We start from the raw sequence: 20,723 nt of genomic DNA, 5'->3' as shown, positions 1-20,723 counted from the left end.
TATGCCACCGATGCTTCCCATACCTCTGTCAGTTTCCCCACCTTCGCAACATTAGCCATGCCCGCTCGGTCGGTTTCTCCTACTGGTCAATACATTAGTTTCCCCGTTCAGCCAGTTTCGCAACATTAGTTTCTGTTCACTTCCTGTCTTGTGGTCATGAGACCCACCCCAGAGCTCCGCTCAAACGACCGGCACCTTCAGGGATCTGCTTGGACCAGACCGGTCAGACGCCTATCTGATCCGCCGCTCCGTCCATCACAGCTCCACCTCCCCAAGCAAACAGCTCATTCCAACAATAATCCGTGTATTGGTCGGTAGCCTCTCGCCTAAACCTTGCTCTGAAGCTCAGCCGCCTTGGCCTTCTCCAGCTTAGCCAGCTTGGCGCGAGACTTGGGTCCGAGCAAGCTGCCACCCCAGTGACGCCGGATCTCGTCGTAGCGGTCGTTGTAGTTGGTCTTGACCGCCTCCACCAGCTTGCTGAGCGAGTTGCGGTCGGACGACTCCACCTGGTGGCCAAGACAGAGGTTATAACTCGCCCATACGCCGACAGGAAAGAGCGACAGCAGACACGCGTACTCAGTGTTAAAAGCTCGATTGTGTGGTTCCCCACGGCATTGTCGGGTGAAGAAATTCATCCCATCATGGTCATCGCCGGCCCGCTGACACCACCCCCCTCCACGTCCTCTGCGCCTCACCTGCGCCAGGCAGAGGCGGCGCACGTCTTGCGGCGCACCACCTGGCCGAGCCGGGCCTTGCCCTTGACAATGCAGTAGGGCACGCCCATCTTGCGGCACAGCGCCGGCAGGAAGAGCACGATCTCCAGCGGGTCCACGTCATGCGCGATCACCACCAGCTGCGCCTTCTTCTGCTCCACCTGGCGGCGGCCGAGCACGCCGTCGTAAGCACCGGGAGCGGACGGAGCGCACGCGCACAGCAGCTGGTCATGGTGTGCTCAGTGTTAAAAAGCTCGTTATTTTGTTCCCCACGAGGTCGTCGGGTGAAGAAATTCATCCCATCATAGCCAGACAAAACGCACGGCGACGCCGCAGTGATTAAGCACGGGCATCGCGGAGGGATCAAACAACGCCGCCACCTTTGAAATGCAATGCCCAGCGTGGACTTCCACCTCAGCCCGAGCCCGGCCCGTAACCCCGGCGACGTTGTCCGACCCCATCCTCGCACCCGCCGACACAGCGGCCGGGACTGCTCACCAGTGACGTGACAGTGCACACTCCCTGCCGCACCACTGCCGGCCGCTTGGTCGGCTCGTCCTCCTTGCCCTCGGCGCGAGCCTTGGCACGCTCGCGCAGCCGCTCTTTCTTAGACTGGCGCGACTCAGGCCGGTACTTGTCCAGCAGCTTGAACAGCTGGGTGGCTATGGGGTTGGGGGTGCAGTTAAAGCAGGTAGTGAGGCATGTCGACCAGTAGATGGCACCAGGTGTTGTCAGAGATCCTTGTGGAATAGCTTAGTCATTTGACTCCTGGAGCTTTGCAAGTGTCATCACCTAACATTTAGTCTCTCAACATGAACTAGCACATCCATGCAAAAACTGAGAATGAAGAGCACTTTACCTGGCTGCTTTGCACAAATTTGCACATCACTGCCCATGTTTGAGCTTAGTGCACCAGTGCACATCATGACCCACACTGGGGCTTAGTGCACCACCAGCACATCATTACCCGCATTTGGGCCTAGTGCACATCTCGCACATCATTGGCTCCCATCGGAGCCTAGTGCAGCAGCGCGTCGCACGCGGGCAGATCTGGCGCCACCTGTGGAGCCGAGCCGCCAGGACGGTGCCGGGCCGGCCGCACGGCGCCCGTCAGACCCCCGCAACCCCGGCTGGGGGCACGAAGGCCGGGTCGCGGCCGGCGGCGGTCCTCCGGCGCTCCGTGCTATCATCGCACGCCCGGGCGCGCGGGGCCTAATGCACACCTGTCTGCTTGTCCAGTGTCTGCTTGAACTGGTTGATGGGCGGTGGCACGCGCAGCCGCTGCTGCAGCACAGCCTTCTGGCGCTGCAGGCGCACGTAGCGCGGCCAGCGCACGAAGTGAGGGTCGGGTCGCGGCGCGGCTGGATATCGCCACCTGGTGGGCAGCAGGGCACGGCATCAGACACGGCACCAGGCGGCGGGCACGCGGTGTGGGACGAGCAGCGTCAGAAACGGAATGTGTTCAACACTTGTCGTTCAGGTGAACTATGCATGACATCATGTATGGTTTGCATTGCATATAATGCCTGCTTTCAATGGCATGCTATCTAGCATGGCACTGCCTCACTAGTGGCTTGCCTTAAAGCAGTGATAATTCATCATAGACCTAGAGAATGATTGAACAAAAACTGTACTGAAATCAGTTTGGTACCTTAAAACTAAATCAACCCACCAATGCGGAAGTTACGAGGCCTCTTCTCGAACAGGGGGTTGACAGCCTTCTTGGCCTCTACCTTCTTGGTGGACAGCGGATTAGCCACCTTCTTGCCCTTCTTGGCAAGACTTCCCTTCTTCTGAAAAGATACAAACAAGGTCCAGATCAGAGCCCAATAAAGGGGGAGCACACATGCTACTGTGCCGCCAGGAACCTGCACACCATGTGTGGATCAGTGCGCCAAAAGCGCAACACCAGAGACCTCACACCTGTGAGCCAAGACATGGCCCCATGCCTGATGGTTGTTGATGCAGCTTGTCCACGTCAACCCTCAACACCTGTCACATGACTGGCTCGGTTTCAGGCCAGTAACACACAAATGTGATGCCAAGTGGCTGTCTCCTGGGGTGGTCACCTAAGGCATCCCCTAGATGGCTCCCTCCCAGGTCCCTGCATCACTGCCTGCAGACCTAATGGGGTGTGGCAAGACTGGCAAGATTGGAGGGCTGGAAACAAAGGTTGCTAATCCCTGCCCTGACTCACAAGTCCTTGCAGGTGGCATATTTAGACCATGTTGGTGAAATATAAATAATCCAACAACTTTTTATCTCAGATAATCATCCGCATTCTCCATTGACTTTTGCTGGTCCAAAAATTATCTCCCAGATGTCTCCACGTGCAGCTTAAGGTTAATGGCTATGCAAAGCAATGATGCATTTTGTCTTGACCTGGGGCAATTTGCCATGTGAGTAGCGCCAAATACCATTCCAGAAAATTGTTAAACACTGGCCAATTATCTATGATCTGCTGGAAAAACACACCCTGTCTATTTCGTCCCCACTGAGAGGAAGGGGTGCTCTACATGGTGCACAGTGACTGCAAGTTTGCTGTTTGTGCTGAGCATATCAATAATTAATATCACAAAGCAAGAAATACAGACTATGCTCAACCAGATAACCTAAGCTGAACCAACCATCCTAACCTTTTACCACCGCAACAGAGCCTTTGCACAATACTCTGCTGACTCACCGCTTATCTAACTCATTTACCCACCATCAACCAGCAGTCTTCTGATTACATGCTGGCATACCACCAGCACTGCCACTAGTATGCCATTTTTTATTTCACAGTTTGATGACACATGCTATATTCAGATACCAATTTGCATATTGGGTCTAAATATGGGCCTGAGTTCTTATTCAGCTCCCTATTCTGATAGGTAGTGCTGGCCTTAATTAATGACAGCCTCAGACACAACACCTTCCTGCAAAATATCTTGAAATAATCATCACAATACCTGAATTTCTTGAAATCCTCCAACATGAAATGACAATCTCTAGCTCTCTGGAGGACTCACATATTTGCTGCAAACAACTAAACTTTGAAGGCAATGATGCACACAAGCCTTTTTATACTCAATTACACCTACTACCTTTGAAAAGACGGTAATTTTTTACTTGGGTACCTGTATGGCCGACGGAGGGAAGAGCTACGGTAGCTGCAGGGTTTCGAGTATTGTCGTGCGGGGCAAAGCTGTGAGGCATCAGCTAACATTGTGACGTCACTGAAAATGGTTTGCATCGATCGGGATCGGGGTTCTTTCGGGCCGACTGAAGGCCATAAGGCTTTTGCTTGTGATATGATGTCACTGGTATTCGGCTGGGTATGTGACGTCACTGGTCGTGAGTATGTAAGGCTCTTTTGGGTCCACTGAATGCCGTAATGCATCAGCTGGCCATGTGTCGTCACTGGTATTCGATTGAACATCAGGCGCGGCCGGCCTCGTTCCATCTTTACTTTTCGTACCTGTCTGCTGCAAGCATTGCGTGCCGCATAAAGGTTTGACCGAATTACCCCCAATGTGTGACATCCCTAATCATCACTTCATACGAGTGCACTTAGGCCCCACGACCACGGTGTGTCGTGGTCCGCGAAGTATCACCGGATAGCGTGACGTCACTGGTATTCGAATAAATACTGGGCGCAACAGGCCGTGCTTCATTTTTACCTTTGTACTTGTCTACTGCAAGCATTGGCGTGCTGGATGAAAGCTGCCGAACCACCCGAGTGTGTGACATCACTGGCCATGAGTTCCAACGGTGCTTTTCGGCCAACTGAAGACCACAAGGTGTCAGCTAGCGACGTCACTGCTGTACGACTGTAAGACGTCAATGGCCGTGGGTTTCCACGGGCCCTATAGGACCGACGAAATGCCGTTAGGCATCAGCTGGCGACAATGACGTCACTGGTATTTGGCTGAACATCAGGCAACAGGTCATGCTCCATTTATACCTTTCGTACATGTCTGCTGCAAGTATTGGCGGATTTTTTTGTGCGGCCAACTAAAGACCATAAAGCATCAGCTAACGATGTGGCGTCGCTGGCACTCGACTGTGCGTGTCGCTGGTCATGAGGTTTTACGGCCTCTTTTGGGCCGACGAAAGGTCATACGGCAATGATGAAGATGTGACGTCACTGGTATTCGAATGAACTTCGGGCGCGACAGACCATGTTCCACCTTTATCTTTGGTACCTGTCCATTGCAAGCATTGCCGTGGAAGGCTCTGCCAAATTACCTGAGTGTGTACGTCACTGACCATTAATTTGCACACTTTGAGCCTACTATAGGCCACAAGGCATCAGCTGACGATATGATGTCACTGGGTTTCGACTAGACATCATGCGCAACAGGCCATGCTCCATCTAAGCCATGTTTCGTCTGTACCTTTCGCACCTATCTACTGCAAGTATTCGCGCGACACAGGGGCTCTGCCGAATTACCTGAGCGTGTGGTGTAACTAGTTATGAGTTAACGCGGGTTTACTCTGGCTGAATGAAGGACATCAAGCATCAGCTGACGATATGACGTCACTGGTATTCGACTAAACTCCAGGCGCGACAGGCCATGTTCCATCTTAACCTTTCGTACCTGTCTCTTGGAAGTATGGGCGTGCTGAATGAGGGCTCTGTCGAGTCTCCTGAGTAAGTAACGTCACTGGTCAAGAGCTTTTTACGGGACCTTTTGTACCCCCAAACGGTATAATGCATCAGCTGATGATATGACGTCACTGGTGTCCGACTTAACATCAGGCGCGACAGGCCATGTTCTATCTTTACCTTTCGTACCCGTCTATTACAAGTATTGACGTGCTGAATGAAGGCTCTGTCGAGTCTCCTGGGTGTGTAACGTTACTGGTCATGAGTTTTTTCTGGCTCCTTGGAACCCTCTATAGGGAAAAATGCATCAGTTGACGACATGATGTCAGTGGTGTTCGACTTAACATGAGGCGTAACAGGTCATGTTCCATCTTTGCCTTTCGTACCTGTAAAGTATTGGTGCGTTAAATGATGGCTCTGCCGAGTCACCTGAGTGTGCGACGTCACTGGTCATGAATTTTTACCAACTATTTTTGACTGAGCGAAAGCCATAAGGCATCAGCTAACGAAATGACGTCACTGGTAATCCACTGAGTGTATGACGTCACTGGTCATGAGCTTTTAGGGCCTTTTTTGGCCGAGTTCAGGTCATTAGGCATCAGACAACGTTATGGCGTCACTTGTTTTCGAATTAACATCAGTTGCAATAAGCCATGTTTCATCTTTACCTTTCGCACCTGCCTACTGCAAGTATTCGTGCGCTACAAAAGGCTCTGTCGATTCGCATGAGCGTGTGTGGTGTAACTGGCCATGAGTTTGTGCAGGTTTACTCGGGCTGACTGACGGACATCAAGCATCAGCTGACGATATGACGTCACTGGTAATCGACTAAACTCCAGACGAATCATCTGAGTGGGTGACGTCGCTGGTCATGACTTCATACGGATTCACTTGGGCCGCCCAAGGCCACAAAGCAACACCTCCCGTGAAGCATCACAGGATGATATGTCGTCACTGTTATTCGACTTAACATCAGGTCCAACATGCCACGTACTTTCTTTACCGTTTGTACTTGTTTATTAAAGGTATTGACGTGCTGAATGAAGGCTCCGTCGAATCTCCTGAGTGTGTGACGTCACTGGTCACGAGTTTTACGGGCTCCTTTGAACCCATTTAGGTTATAATGCATCAGCGACATTGACGTTACTGGTGCTCGACTAAACATCAGGCGCAACAGGTCATGCTCCAATTTGCCTTTCGTACCTGGCTGCTGCAAATATTCGCGTGCTATATGAAGGCTCCGCCGAATCACCTGAGTATGTGACGTCACTGATCATCAGTTGGTTAGGAGGTCACTTGGCCACCTACGGCTACGGAGTCCGCAGCAGAGGTGGGAGATGCACATAGTTAAGCACACTAATTTTTTTGTGCGCACCATTAAGTAAAAACTTCAAACGCAACGGGCTGTTTCAACGACTAAAATTTTTTGAACAAACGTAAACACAAAACAAAGGTGATCCCAGCCCACAACCGACGTATATGCAAAGCTATTCCGCCCGGCATCACAGGATGCGCCCCTGAGCAGCTACGGTCCGGAATGCCCTGATGGCTAAATAATAATCAAGGGGCGCCGCCTAGCGGCCATAAGTCTGGGCCACAGCCCGAATATCAGTGACGTCATATGGTCAGGTGATGCTTGATGTCCTTCAGTCAGCCAGAGTAAGCCCGCGTAAACTCATGACCAGTTACACCACATGCTCAGGTGATTCGGCAGAGCCTTTATGTAGCGCGCGAATATTGCAGTATAGAGGTGCGAAAGGCAAAGATGGAACATGGCCTGTTTGCGCCTGAGATTAAGTCAAATACCAGTGATGTCATATCGTCAACTGATGTCTTGTACCCTATAGGTACAAAAAGCAGCCCGTAAAGAACTCATGACCAGTGACGTTACACACTCAGGAGATTTCACAGAGCTTTCCTTAAGCGTGTCAATGCTTACAATAGACAGGTACGAAAGGTAAAGACGAACATGGCCTGTCGCACCTGGTGTTAAGTTGAATACCAGTGACGTCACATCGCCAGATGATGCTTGATGTCCTTTAGTCAGCCCGAGTAAACCCGCGTAAACTCATAACCAGTCACACCACACGCTCAGGTGATTGGGCAGAGCTTTTACGTGGCGCGCGAATACTTGCAGTAGATAGGTGCGGAAGGTAAAGATGAAACATGACATGTTGTATCTGATGCTTAATTGAATACCAGTGACGTCATATCGTTACCTGATGCCTAATGGCCTTAAGTCGGCCCAAAAAGGCGCGGGAAAACTCATGACCAATGGCGTCACACACTTAGTGGATTACCAGTGACGACATATCGTTAGATGATGCCTAATGGCTTCACTCGGCCAACAATAGCCTGTAAAAACTCATGATGACGCACTCAGGTGATTCGGCAGAGCCATCATTAGGCTCGCCAATACTTTAACAGGTGCGAAACGCAAAGATGGAACATGACATGTTGTGCCTGATGTTAAGTCGAACACCAGTGACATCATATCGTCAACTGAAGCATTATACCATATAGGGGGTTGAAAAGAGCCCGTAAGAACTCTTAACCAATGATGTGGTATAACACGCGAATGCTTGCAGTAGACAGGTACGAAAGGTAAAGATGGAACATGGCCTGTTGCGCCTGATGTTGAGTCGAATACCAGTGACGTCATATCATCCCGCGATGCTTTACAGGATATGATGCTTTGTTGCATTGGGCTGCCCAAGTGAACCTGTATAAACTCATGACCAGTGACGTCACGCACTCAGATGGTTCAGCATCACCTTGATATAGCACGCGAATGCTTGCAGTAAACAGGTACGAAAGGCAAAGAGAGAGCATGGCCTGTTGCGCATGACACCTAGACGAAAACCGGTGACGTCACATGGTCAGTGATGTGGTATGGCTTACAGTGGGTTCAAAACAGTCTATACAAATTAATGGTTAGTGACGTTACACACTCAGGTAATTCGGCAGACCCTTCCTTCAGCATTCAAATACTTGCAATGGACAGGTACCAAAGGTAAAGATGGAGCATGGCCATGGCCGCCTGAATTGTATTCGGATACCAGTGACGGCACATCTTCAGTAATGTCGTATGACCTTTCGTCGGCCCAAAAGAGGCCGTTAAAATCTGATCACAAGCGACATCACACACAGTCGAATGCCAGTGACGTCACATCATTAGGTTATGCTTTACGGCCCTCGGTTGGCCCCCAAAGATCCATAAAATGCATGACCAGTGACGTCACACACTCACGTGATTTGGTAGCTTTTATTCATCACGCCAGTGCTTGCAGTAGACGTACGAAGCTAAAAATGAACCTTGACCTGTTGCGACCAATATTTAGTCGAATATCACTGACGTCACGATACCCAGTGATATTTCACGGAACATGATACACCGCAGCTGTGGGGCCTAAGTGCACTCGTATCAAGTGATGATTGGTGACGTCACACATTCAGGTGATTCGGTCAAGCTTTTATTCGGCACGCAAATGCTTGCAGCAGACAGGTACGAAAGGTAAAGATGGAATAAGGCCCGTTGCGCCTGATGTTTCATTGAATACCAGCGACGACATATCGTCAGGTGATGCTTTACGGCATTCATTGCACCCAAAAGAGCCCTAAAGCCTCACCACCAGTGACGTCACATATCCAGTCGAATACCAGTGACATCATATCGCCAGCAAATGCCTTGTAGCCTTCAGTCGGCCCAAAAGAACCCCGATCGATGCAAACCCATTTTCAGTGACGTCACTAGTCGGCTGATACCTAACAGCATTTCTCCATCATGGCAGTACAGAAACCCTGCAGCCAGCGTAGCTCTCTCCCCACCGTCGGCAATACAGGTACCCAAGTAAAAAAAAGCCGAAAAGACTATCCAAGAAGGCTAACCTTTTATATGATGCCCACCAGTCAGTTAACCAATGTACCTACACTACTTTATTAACTTTAATATATTGGAACCTGTTCCATACCTTGATATATCAGCGCTGATGTTTGCGCCCAATACAATCACGGCGGTTTTGCTGCATATGCAAACACATGATACCGTGAAACCAAACCCTGCCCCTGCAGGACGGATCAGGTTATGAAGGGCATCCATCACTACTCCTTTTAAACAGTGTGGATGTTATACAGAAAATCGAGCAGTGCTACCACTATTGAACAACCCCACCTCAAGTGCGCCCTAGCCAAAGGACTCGCGTACGCGGAAACATCGACGCTAACACGACATAGTCCGCCCGAATGGTGCGGCTGTCCTAGCCGTCAACACACACCTGGCGGTGAAACAACAACGAAGTACGACAAGTTAACGCTTCCCGCCATGTTATTGTCAGTCCTTTCGACTACCAGCATTCGCTCACCTTCTTTCCAACCATATTGAATCGCGGAGATTTGCCCGGATGACCCAACGCCGCCCCGCGATAACGGAAAAGGAAGTGACCCGAAGTGACGAAAATGATTACACCTTCTTATCGATAACTCCCCCTTCGTCCTCCTCTTTCTTAATAATAAAATAGCTTTCAACAGAATTTAATTACTTCTTATTAACTGCTTTAGCTCCAAACTGATTTTTGAGAGACTGAACGTATCAATACCAATCCTTATCGATAACAAAAGAAGAGCCATCTGCAGAAAGGTTGCCATCATTAATCGATAAAAACGTGGAAGCTGGAAATGTAATAACTCTTGATCATTCATTCATTTTCCCCAAATGTTGGCCCTGTTCTAATCCAGTTTCATCAGAGGATAATTAAAAATTCAACATACCTTGCAGTCAAGAAACTTTAGACAACCGCCTCAGCAGACGATGTCGAAAGTGATGTCATAACAAAATTCCTGTTTCGACCCAATTCAGCCTTTTGCGGCTGACGTGACGCTGGTCGGCCGGACTTTCAGCAATATGACGACTCAAAAAGAATTTTTATCAAAAGCTGAGGATGTCGCGGATGAGGTAAGCAAAATTCACTATGTTCTTATGGATTTCGACCGGTTCGTGACGGTTATTCCTTAAATATATGCTTATGAACATTAATTTTGATGTACATATGCGCGTATGTTTTGCCTCTTAGGCATGCGTGCACTTAAGTCGGTTGTTGCGTTATTTATCATTAGGGATTTAGCAACACCATGCCATTGGTTTGATTGTTTGGTGCTGCAGCATGAGGTGGCTTACATGTTCAGTCTGCTAGGGGAAGTGTTTATGTTGAAAACCATCTGTATGAATTGGATATATCTGTACTTTTGGCATTTGGCCACTCTATTTTGCTGCAGATAGGACTGAAACCTGTAATTTTTTGTCCTGGAAGTAATGGGTAAATTAACATGCAAAATGTACCTTGAAGTAATAGCTGGCAGTTGAATGACTCTACCATCTTAAGTTGCACAGATTGATGAGGCATATTAGGTATGACCTGGTGGCCAAATGCATGTCCATAATAAAGTATGAGGCATAAACACCTAATTTCCACTGGGTTATCAAGTAAATTGTGCCAGATTTCCAGTTCTTTACTCTTCACATTTTGTCAGTAGGTGGATGATAAAAAAATGCTGGTATCTGCCCTATGTGGCTCAGGCATATGTTGTGGTTATGCATAATGTATATGTATGGAATGCAGGTACAGCTTATTATATTTTTTAGAAGTTGGTATCTGCTCATTCAGTGGTGGCAGGTTAATGCAGTTTTCAACAACATTGCTTGCATTTCTGCAAAAGGATTGCTGCTTAAATCTAGCAAATTTGCAAGCAAGCTGTTCAGTCAAATTATGTTTCTTTGCATCTCTGTGAAGGAGAGCAAACTAAAAGGTTCGAATTAAAAAAGATTTAAAAAGCATCTATCAAAGTGGGGCAAGACTTTAGCAAGGTAACATGGCAACATTAAAACTGATCAGAAAATGGACCATTATGGACATGTAAGAAGTGATCAAACAGGAGCAGATATCCATTTAAACCAATTTTTTGACAGTGCTGTCATATTTGCAAAAAGGATCATTCTAAATTATCCACTTTTAGATGAAAGTTATAAAATATTATGATTTATGAAAGGAAATGGTTACAAGCTATCTGATCTCTGATTAAGTTGCTGAGCAAGATTTGTGTCAGCCAGCTAGGTTTCAAAGGATTGTTGTGGTTGCTGTGCAAGCGCTGCATAAGTGGACCTCTGCTAAATCTTCATGAAGGCTTACCTTGAAACAAATCCATGGAACCTGTTTGTATATCCCACAGCTCGTTGGCTTTGCTAGCTTCTCTTGGGCAAGAAAGACATTATAGTTAAAAGTTTCATTCTCATTTCCCCTTGTAAACCATTCAAGGCATCTTTCAGGTTTAGTTGATATATCTCCAATAGTTGCCACCTGTCTGTCATGGTTTTCCAAAATTAATTCAGTAGGTCTTGGTGCCAAGATGTAATACAAATTTGTGCTGCCACAATCCTGGGGCTGGCAGCCTTCACACTGAATGTGTTTGTGCTGATCTCTTTGACCTGGAGCCCAGGCATCGGACTGCCCAGTGCCATTTGTGATGCCTGATGTTTGTTGACTGTTGCCCAGTTTGATGCCAATTGGCTGGATTTTGAGCAAGAGAGAGGCAATGGCCAACAGGCCTCAAGCTTAAATGTCAAAGTACAAGAAAGTACTGCATAAGTACTTAAGTACAAAAAAGTACTGAAATGTTTGCCACCTGAGTAGTCAATATTGAAAAACTGTGCAGCTGTGCAGACTCCAGCTGTGAAAGGGAAAACACCTGAAAAGATTGTAGGTGGTAATCTTGTTTCATCATATGAACTGTGCTTCATGCTGTCCATTTTGACTCTGGACCAAACTGCTTGTGCCAAGGTGTGGTGTGTGCCAAAGCACACTCCATACCTACCTGTTTGAAGCTATGTCAGTGTTGTATAATGCACTATTCATACCCCTGTACCCATAATTGCAACAAAGATGTTGAACATGCTCAATTTTTGCATGCAGTGCTCAGTTCTCAGTGTTAGACCACCTGGGGCTAGTTGTGTGTTGTGCAATTTCAGATTTATTATTTTGCAAATTTTTGGAGGATGCAGCATGTTCATTGTTGTCATGCTTGTGTTTTGTACCTTACATTCTACTTAGGGTGTACCCTACATTCTGATAGGGTATATTTGCCCAGTATTTCTGTCTTGTCACAATCATCATGTCAGCAGTCTCCCATATCCATCAAAGCTGATCCCCTAATGTCCATCAAAGTTGATCCCCTAATGTCCCCAAAGTTGATCCCTGAGTATCCCCAAAGTTGATCTCCTAATCACGCTCATTTGATGTCAACACGGATCTCTCCTTTCCAGGTTTTACGCAAAACGAAGCATATTTTACCTCACGTGGCGCGCTTCTGTCTGATCAGCACATTTTTCGAGGATGGCCTGCGGATGTGGTTCCAGTGGAACGAGCAGGTGAGCAGGCCTCCCTGTCCGCCTGGTGCGTCACTGGAGAGACTAGCTCACTGCCGGCACATGGTCCCCCGGTTAGTCTTTTCTGTTGGGGATTGGTTCAGGCGTGGAATTAATGGCATGGAGATTCATAGAGTTGTCCCCATGGGGACAGCGGCGGCCTATTTTTTTTTTAAAGAACTGCGATCAAACTTGGCGAGTGAGAGGATAGTTAGAAGGCATCGTCATATTTCGACTCAACGCGGCAGACGTCGCCAGTGGCTCGGACCCACCCTCCGCCACCGCTGTTTTGTGTGCGTCCGTTCTCACCGACTGTTCCGTTACCTCTGACGCGTCTGCCGGCTTTTCTGCGTGCTGCTTTTGACCGGCCCATGCTGTGGCCGCGTTCGGTCAGTGAAGGCGGCTAGTGGGCGGGATCGCCGCAGAGTGCCCACAATGGTGGGTCAGGTGTTCGCACTGTCAGACGTGTGCCCTCCCCCTCCCGGCAAAGATGTGTCGGAAGCGTGTTGGAGGGTTGCAAGAGTCTGCGATACGATGGTCCGCTTATGGGACGCGCTGGTGTCTGACGCTGGCCTGGGACCTCGGGCGCTGGCCTGTGACCTCTCTGGACGGCACCCAGAGTCGCCTCCGTCGGCGTGTTGGCCGTCCTGATGTGGTGGATGTAGTCAATGGACTACTGTGTCGCGGGCCTATATCGCCCCCCCCCCTCCCCTCATATGACGCGGCTAGCGCTAGTGCACCGTCATGGCGCTGAAGCCCGGACCGGTTCGGCCCGTCAGTCCAGCTGCCTAGCACTCTGATCAGTTTTACCTGTGGCCCTCTGCGCTCCTACCGCTTGACCACCCGACCTGTCTGACCCCGCTCGCCCCCCCCCCCCCTCCCCCCGACCCTGCGCGCTCACCTCTCTGACCCGCCTGACCTTTCGCGTCCCGCCGCAGCGGGAGTACATGGACATCTCGTGGGGCTGCGGCTGGTTCCTGGCCGCCCTCTTCGTCTTCGTCAACCTGGTGGGCCAGCTGGGCGGCGTGGCCATGGTGCTGCTGCGCCTCAAGGTCGACATCGCCGTCGGCATCCTGTTCGGCATCGTGATCGTGCAGACGGTGGCGTACCAGATCCTGTGGGACGCGCAGTTCCTGTTCCGCAACCTGGCGCTGATCGGCGCTCTGCTGCTGGTGCTGGCCGAGACCCGCGTCGAGGGCAAGAGCCTGTTCGCCGGTGTGCCCAGCCTCGGTGAGTGGACGGCCACGCCCGCGAGCGGCGCCAAGGTGTGGAATGGAGGGACGCCGCAGCCGGGGGCCGCCGCAGTCGAGTGTATGGAATAGGAGGGATGAAGGCTTACTGTTGGGGACCGTTGAGATCAGTGTGGGCCGAGTGTGTGTGTGGGGTGGAGGGGGGGGGGGGGGGGGGGGGGGTTGGATTGGAAGGGCGGGTGTTGCAACGTGAGATCGCAAGAAGCTCCGTCACGATCTTTACGGGTATATTCACTTCAGGGTGTTTGAAGGAGGGTTTAGGACAAACGATCGAACGGCTCCCGCTTCGGTAAGATTTTTATCCGGCGGCATTGCTAGTTCAATCCATAGGTGACTTAAGCCTTGGCCGGCTAGCGCGGCAGCTGTCTGTCTGTCTGTGTCCTGCGCCGCATAGGTGACTTAAGGGGCCTTGGGCCGACCAGCACGGCAGCTGCTGGTACCAACATGTGCCGGTTAGTGCCTGAAGCCAGGGATATGGTCGCTGTAGCGTTCAACCGGGGACCGTCTGTCGTTTGTGCCCGAGTGGAGGTCGCGGTATTAAAAGCAAAGTGAGGGCTTGTGTCAGTGTGGTTAATAATAGGGCTGGTTGTCCGTGTGGTGAATCGCATGACTTGGCCAGTTATTTGGCGGGCGGTAGGGGCCGGTCTATCCCGGGTATGACTGGCATCGAAGTGACCCAGGTGCACTAATCTGGGGATTGTTTCGACTCTGACCGGCAGCGTCAAAATGCGCTTAGCGCAACTTGTGTGTAAGCGGTCGTAAAATCGCCAAGTCATGTGGGGATTTCAAATAACATGGAATTAAAACACTGGAACAGCCACACCCATCGTTGTTTGAGAACTGCGCTAGTCAAGTGCATAAATTTGCGTAGCTCGGCAGGATTTCCGCGCCCTGCATTCCTCCGTGTGGGGATGGAGGGCTTCAAATGTATCTTAAATCAAGCAACGGATCGCATAAATGCTGTGGGATGACTGCGCGGCGAATCTGACGCAGTTTGAGAACCGCACCGTGTTCTCGCCAACTTACGCACTGCCTGCCATCTCGCGCGCTAGGTCACCTCCCGCAATCCTGGTGCGCCGGTAACCTGGTCATCCTGTCATGCGTGTGGTCCCCCCCAGCCCGTGTTCCGCCTGCCAAATGTGGTGTTGCTTTTCTACACATCCCGTTGACGTGGAGCCTGGTCGGGGGTCGACCGTGACCGCTGCGCCCCGAGTCTGCGCCGTGCGGACCGTGAGGTGACCTTGACCTCCAGCGGTCCGGGGGCACGCACAGCCGGTCGGCCGCCCCGGACCACGCGGGGCGGGCCGCCGGGCCGCCGGGCCGGGGGGCGACGCTCGGCGTCGTGGGGATGGGCTTGTGGCGGAGGTCGGCGAGTCCTGCGCCCGGATTACGGTAAACTGGTTTGGGAAAACCGGGCACAGTTTCCCCCCAGCTGGATGCCGACTCGTGCTGAGGAAATTGAGGACGTGGTGACCGGCTGCCATTACCGATGGCGTAACCGGTCTCATTGCTGGACCCTGGTCATGTTGCGTTCTCGTCATGCCAGACCGCGTTGGATATTTATCACACCCTAAGATTGCCATCGTTAAGTTCATGACGACCGTTTGCGGTAGCGGTTGTTAGCTATTATTCACGCCGGTATTTTGTAACTGGCCGCTGCTGCGCGGTGCGGAAAGCTGAACCTCGTTGGCTGTCGCAAAATGTCGCGGGACGCTTTATGGGATGAGCATTTGACTGAGAGGTTACCCGGAACCATGCTGTCATTACAATGGACGTCGTCGCTCGTGTTGGCCATGCTCGTATCAGTCGCCTCGGGTTGCCTGTTGTGAGATATAGCTCTTACCGGCGGCGTTTTTACGTGCAGGAGAGAACAAGCAGAAGACGTACCTGATGCTGGCCGGGCGCATTCTGCTGGTGTTCATGTTCCTGACCCTGCTGCGCTTCGAGGTGTCGCCGATGCAGATTGTGCAGGTGCGTTCCGGACGGGGCGACCCTCTCTTTTGTCGGCGGCGAGCGGTTACGGGAGTCGGAAGAGGCCAACTGTAAATGCCCTGTCGCTGTGTCCGAGTTCATGGTTCGTAATAATCCTTCCTAGTCAGAGTGTCAGGTCCCTGGAGCGGCCCCGCTCTTTGTGTGGGTTGTTGACGACGTGGGAGACTTGTTATTGCATACTTTGTGCGGCCATTTAGCTGACCAAATGCGGAGGTCTCCGTGTGACGCCTGAAGCAAAGCGTCGTCTCTGCCTGCAACGTCTCAACGGGTGTGCTTCGGGCGGGGTGATCGGTCGTCGAAGGCTGCGAGCTCGTCACAGTACGCCCCTTCTCTTCATATGGACCCCGTGCGGCGCAGAATGGCCCCCAGGTGTGTCCAATGTGGCCTTATATTGGCCCAATACTGTCGTAAAATGACCCGCGGTCGGCTCTCCAAGCTCATCCATCGATGGCCATGTAACGTCAAGGTCGTGTCTTCAGATTATCATCGGCTCCGTACTCATGGTATTGGTGACGATCGGCTACAAGACAAAGCTCTCTGCTCTGCTGCTAGTTGCCTGGCTCATGGCACTTAACTTTTACGTCAACGCATGGTGGTCCGTGCCCTCCTACAAGCCGATGCGGGACTTCCTCAAGTACGACTTCTTCCAGGTAAGGCCCAGGGGATCCGCTTACTGCCGTGGTCGCCGTGCTGCGGTGCCGTGCGGCGCCTTGTGACGTTGCGGGATGGGATGGCCCAGTATGTTAATGTTTTGACGCGTCCGTGTGTGACGCTCGTCCCAGCGCGTGTTTGTCAATTGTAGCTGGTCGGATAATTTACGGTGACGGTCGTCGTGCGTTCGGACGGGTGGGGTTCCCGCCATTGACTGGAGACGCTGCACGGCCCGACTTTTATAAACTGCGGGAGGGAGGCCGTTAGGCAACGGCAGGGCATCCTGGGAAACATTCCCGTGGAATTGTCGCGAAGTTTCTGGGGACGATTTCTTACCGAGGAAAAATATCGACGTTCTTCTGAGCTGTAAGGGCTGGCGACGGCTGGGTCGTAGCATTATGCTCTCCGCGATTTGAATTCCATTTGCTTGGGAGCGAGTTTGAATGGGTGTTGCCGTAAACCGGTCCGTTTCGTGATCGGTTCATTTAGGGCGCAGGTGAAGATATTTATGCGCTAGGTGGCCGAGCGCACGTAAAAATCTCAGAGGGAGGGGATCGTCTGAACCTGCAAATCGTCCTCGTCCGAACGCGTCCTTGCGTTAATTATTTATGAAGCGCACCGTGTTGGGAAACTTCAGTAGAGCCCGTCTGTGGCCTCTGGGCGTGTCTCCGTAGGTCCATGAGATGTGGGCTGATGCGGCTCGGCCACGCCGTCCTGCCGCCGGATTGGCCGAGTCACGGCCCGGGCAGAGGGCGGGGGGGGGGGGGGGGGCGGCGGCGAGAGGACCCAGTTCGACCCGGCTGACCTCGGCGGCAACGGCCACTTTCGCTGCCGACGTGACGTCACGGCCCGGCTGGGTCGGCCGTGCTGGGCTCTGGGATGGGAGTATGGCCGGCGGGGGGGGGGGGGGGGGGGGTATGGTGATGTGTACCCCGGCCCTGGCGTCTGGGTACTCTCGCGTTTGATTGTATCACGGTTTAGTGCCGCGTGTAAAAACGTGATGTCACATGGTAGTTTCATTCCGTTCCCGTTTATTTCATTTTTGTAGCCGCGCGTTTTGCCAGGTTACTTGTGTTCGCCCTGTGCCTTATCAGCTGTGTTCTGTATCTGTTGTAGCTAAATAACCTGAGCAAAGCCTCCGTTTATCTCTTGTGACCAAAGTTCAGCCCCTCTCACTGCTTTGTCGGCCTCGACCGAAGCTCATTTCCCAGGTGTTTGGCGTGCACCGGGCGCTGTTCTCCCGTCGCTACACCATCCTCCCCTACAAGTGTAACACCTGCCGCGACCGGTGGGGTCGGCCTTGCATGCCCTGCTGCGCCCTCACGCGCTCTCTCCGCCGGCAGACTCTGTCGGTGGTGGGTGGTCTGCTCATGCTGGTCTCCATTGGGCCCGGCGGCGTCTCCATGGACGAGCACAAGAAGGAGTGGTAGCTGAAGCACGCTTCCATTTTAACCAGCGGCCGCCGCGGTCGCTTTTAACACGCGCCGGCCGGCGGGCGCAACAGCCGTGTTACGCGTTGGACAGAGTTTATGCGCCAGCCGGCGGCATGGCGGGGCGCGGGCGCGGCGCAGTGTCACTCTCCGCCAAAGGGGCGGCGCCAGCCGGGCGCGAGCGCGTGCCACCCTGTCTGCCAGTGTATGTGGTATTGGTGTGCTTGGGCTGTTGCGGTTGTCCCGTTTTATTGCTGTTTTAAGTCTCTTCTCGATGTTTTATGGAGGTATTTTTGGTATTAAAAGCGAAAAATTGAAGCGAGTTGTATACATCACACCAACGTGGACGTTGTTTTAATGGCGAGGGCTGCAGCGTTATCGACGACGGGGCTCCGGCAACCGGCTATTTCTGAGCAGACGAGCGCCGTGGTATTTGGCACGAGCTGCGGCTTGCGCTGGGTGTCATGCAGCGGGGCGGCTCGGCTGAGCGGTGGGAAAATCGAAAGCGCGGGAAGACGCTGACGACTGTTTCAGCACGTGGGTTCCACGGTGGTCGTCGCTGTACGGTAACGCGGCTGGCAGGCGGACATGATGAAGTACGTGGTAAAACTGCTGGACACCAACTGTCAAGGGTAGGGCTGCCTGGCCGTCTGCAAGCGGGTTTTGTGTCGTTCGGCGTTAGCATCCCGCACTATAAACAAACCACGCCATGAGTCAGCCCAGCGAGGGCAAACCGATACAAGCGTTTGTACAGCAGGCTGGGCGTCAAGGAGAGTCCTGCGATAATATCTGTCGGGGAAAAGCTGGCGCCAGCTGCCAGCTGCAACGTTACGCCAGCTGCGTGAGGGGCGGTGCTCGTGGCTGGACTCTGGCCCGCTCGACTGTTGTCTGGCAGCCGGGCGCAGTCAGCTGTTGGGCGCTGTCAGACTAGTCAGCTGACTGGTGGCAGATCGGCTGACCAGTCAGCTGTTCGGCCGCTGGGGACGGCTGGATGCGGCCCCGAGGCGGCTAATCAGTGGTTATGCGCCAGTGTTCTGTGCACACAACACCCAAGCGTCTGGATTCTCCCTTCACCGGCTGGATTTGGTGTGGCTCCCCTTTAATCGGTCACCAAAATTGACTTGAAATTGACCAAACTGGCCGCTTGTACCAGACTGGATGAATCACAGCCAAAATGAACACTACCACCGATTGGATTATTGCCGTCAACGTTGCTATCACCGGTTCAACGAAGCTGACTGTACTATGTCTGCTTACTTTAGCAAATATACGAAGGAAATACCGAGAAAGAATAGTTTCCACTTCACCAGGTAGGTGGTTGCGTTGTGGGATCGAGTCGCTGACTACCATTAAATTTCGTTCATACCTACACATCCAGGGCCGTAGCCAGCTGGTGGGGACACATTGGACATGGCCTCCTGTTGGCCCGGGTGACTTTCAGGACCATCAGCACAACCTAGTAAGGGCCCGATTGGAGGGTCCGAAGGGCTGGCCGGGGGACGACGCCGGGGCAGATGCCTGACCCTCAAAGGTCAGCCAAAGGGACTTGTCGCGTCTGCGGCGTCCCCGAACGACAAGGGCGTCTATATAGGTCGGAGACCACCAATGCTGAGCAGCTGTTCTGAGTCGGCTTGGACCCTGGGGTCCTATTTACGAAGCAGGGACAAGACCAGTGTTCGTATTAGTTACTGAAGGCCTCCTGCGTTCACCGGAGCCCCTGCAACAATGCGTCTCCCTGTATCAAGGCACAGAGGGACTTACAGGGGAGCCTATGTCGGCGAGGGCTCCTGGTCGACCAGAGACGCACTTTATTGAAGAAAAAAAACAAGACGGAAACCCGAATGCAGAGAACCGCTTGCGTTGGTCGAGTTCCTCGTTGCCTGACATGGAAAAGAAACACGAGAAAATTCAAAGAAATGGTCCACAACGAGACAATATAGCAGGGCTGGCTATTCATGCACTCTGGGACCAAACAGGGGTTCTTCAGGACTCCTGAATTTAATTACTTTTGGTGATTGATGCCTTGCCCTTTTCAATGCCCGTCCATCCATTGTCGGTGATTTTAGCCATGAGGTCTGGCCGTTTTACCATGCCAGATTTTAACTGGCACCAAAGGCGACGACTCAGCCTTGTGATAATAATCTGGTCGCTTCGGCTCGCTTCTTCCGTTGGTGATCAGTGTGTGTGCTTTGGTGATGGAATTGGCCATCCTGGTTGTCCAATTAATTTTGTTCCTTTTGGTATGGTACCGTTCGTGCGGCTCCCAGTGCCGTGATCGTGTGTGTGTGCGTGTGTCGTTGGGGATTTACGACGCACTCAGCTGCTGAGGCTATATGGCGTCGCCTGCCTCTCGCCCTGGCAGGAAGGGCGGGCACCGCGTGCCGTGATTGGTCCCCTGCGGCGCGCGGCGGCTTTGTAGTGATTCTGGCGCGGCGCAGCGATTGGCTGGCGTCCTCGGAGTGTTGAACAGCCTGACAACGAGCGGACACACGACTGCGTTTGTGTGATGAAGCAACGCACAGGCGTGACTCGTTGGCAGCGTGCGCAGCCACCTTCGCGCCGTGTCCGAACCCCCACAACCGCCATAGATTCAACGATGAGATGCCGTTTTAGAGACCCACATCGTTTCGCGCTATGTAGTCGAAGGATGGACAACACTGGCAACAACAGCAGTAATTTGGT

The 20,723-nt window shown here is 52.1% G+C and overlaps 1 protein-coding gene, 2 non-coding genes and 1 pseudogene across 3 annotated transcripts; 1 reads left to right on the top strand and 3 right to left on the bottom strand.

Annotated features, from left to right (window-relative positions):
• Nucleotides 1-326: 326 nt before the first annotated feature.
• Nucleotides 327-9,732, bottom strand: LOC119095628 (60S ribosomal protein L7a-like; annotated as a pseudogene).
• On the bottom strand, nucleotides 572-648 carry LOC119096116 (small nucleolar RNA SNORD36). The gene has a single exon (XR_005094014.1). It is a non-coding gene; the product is annotated as a small nucleolar RNA SNORD36 (small nucleolar RNA).
• Nucleotides 948-1,024, bottom strand: LOC119096113 (small nucleolar RNA SNORD36). Its single transcript, XR_005094011.1, has one exon. It is a non-coding gene; the product is annotated as a small nucleolar RNA SNORD36 (small nucleolar RNA).
• A 374-nt stretch (nucleotides 9,733-10,106) lies between the features above and the next one.
• On the top strand, nucleotides 10,107-18,386 carry LOC119095889 (surfeit locus protein 4 homolog). The gene is made up of 6 exons (XM_037218748.1): nucleotides 10,107-10,255; nucleotides 12,617-12,721; nucleotides 13,657-13,948; nucleotides 15,833-15,939; nucleotides 16,440-16,610; nucleotides 17,955-18,386. Exons 1-6 carry the CDS (start codon nucleotides 10,205-10,207, stop codon nucleotides 18,039-18,041), a joined length of 813 nt encoding a protein of 270 aa, XP_037074643.1. The 5' UTR covers nucleotides 10,107-10,204; the 3' UTR covers nucleotides 18,042-18,386.
• The last annotated feature ends 2,337 nt before the right edge of the window (nucleotides 18,387-20,723 follow it).

Source organism: Pollicipes pollicipes, unplaced genomic scaffold, assembly GCF_011947565.3.
Source record: "Pollicipes pollicipes isolate AB1234 unplaced genomic scaffold, Ppol_2.1 Scaffold_4219;HRSCAF=4965_pilon_pilon_pilon, whole genome shotgun sequence".
NCBI lineage: Eukaryota > Metazoa > Arthropoda > Thecostraca > Pollicipedomorpha > Pollicipedidae > Pollicipes > Pollicipes pollicipes.
This window is presented reverse-complemented; position numbering and strand designations above follow the sequence as displayed.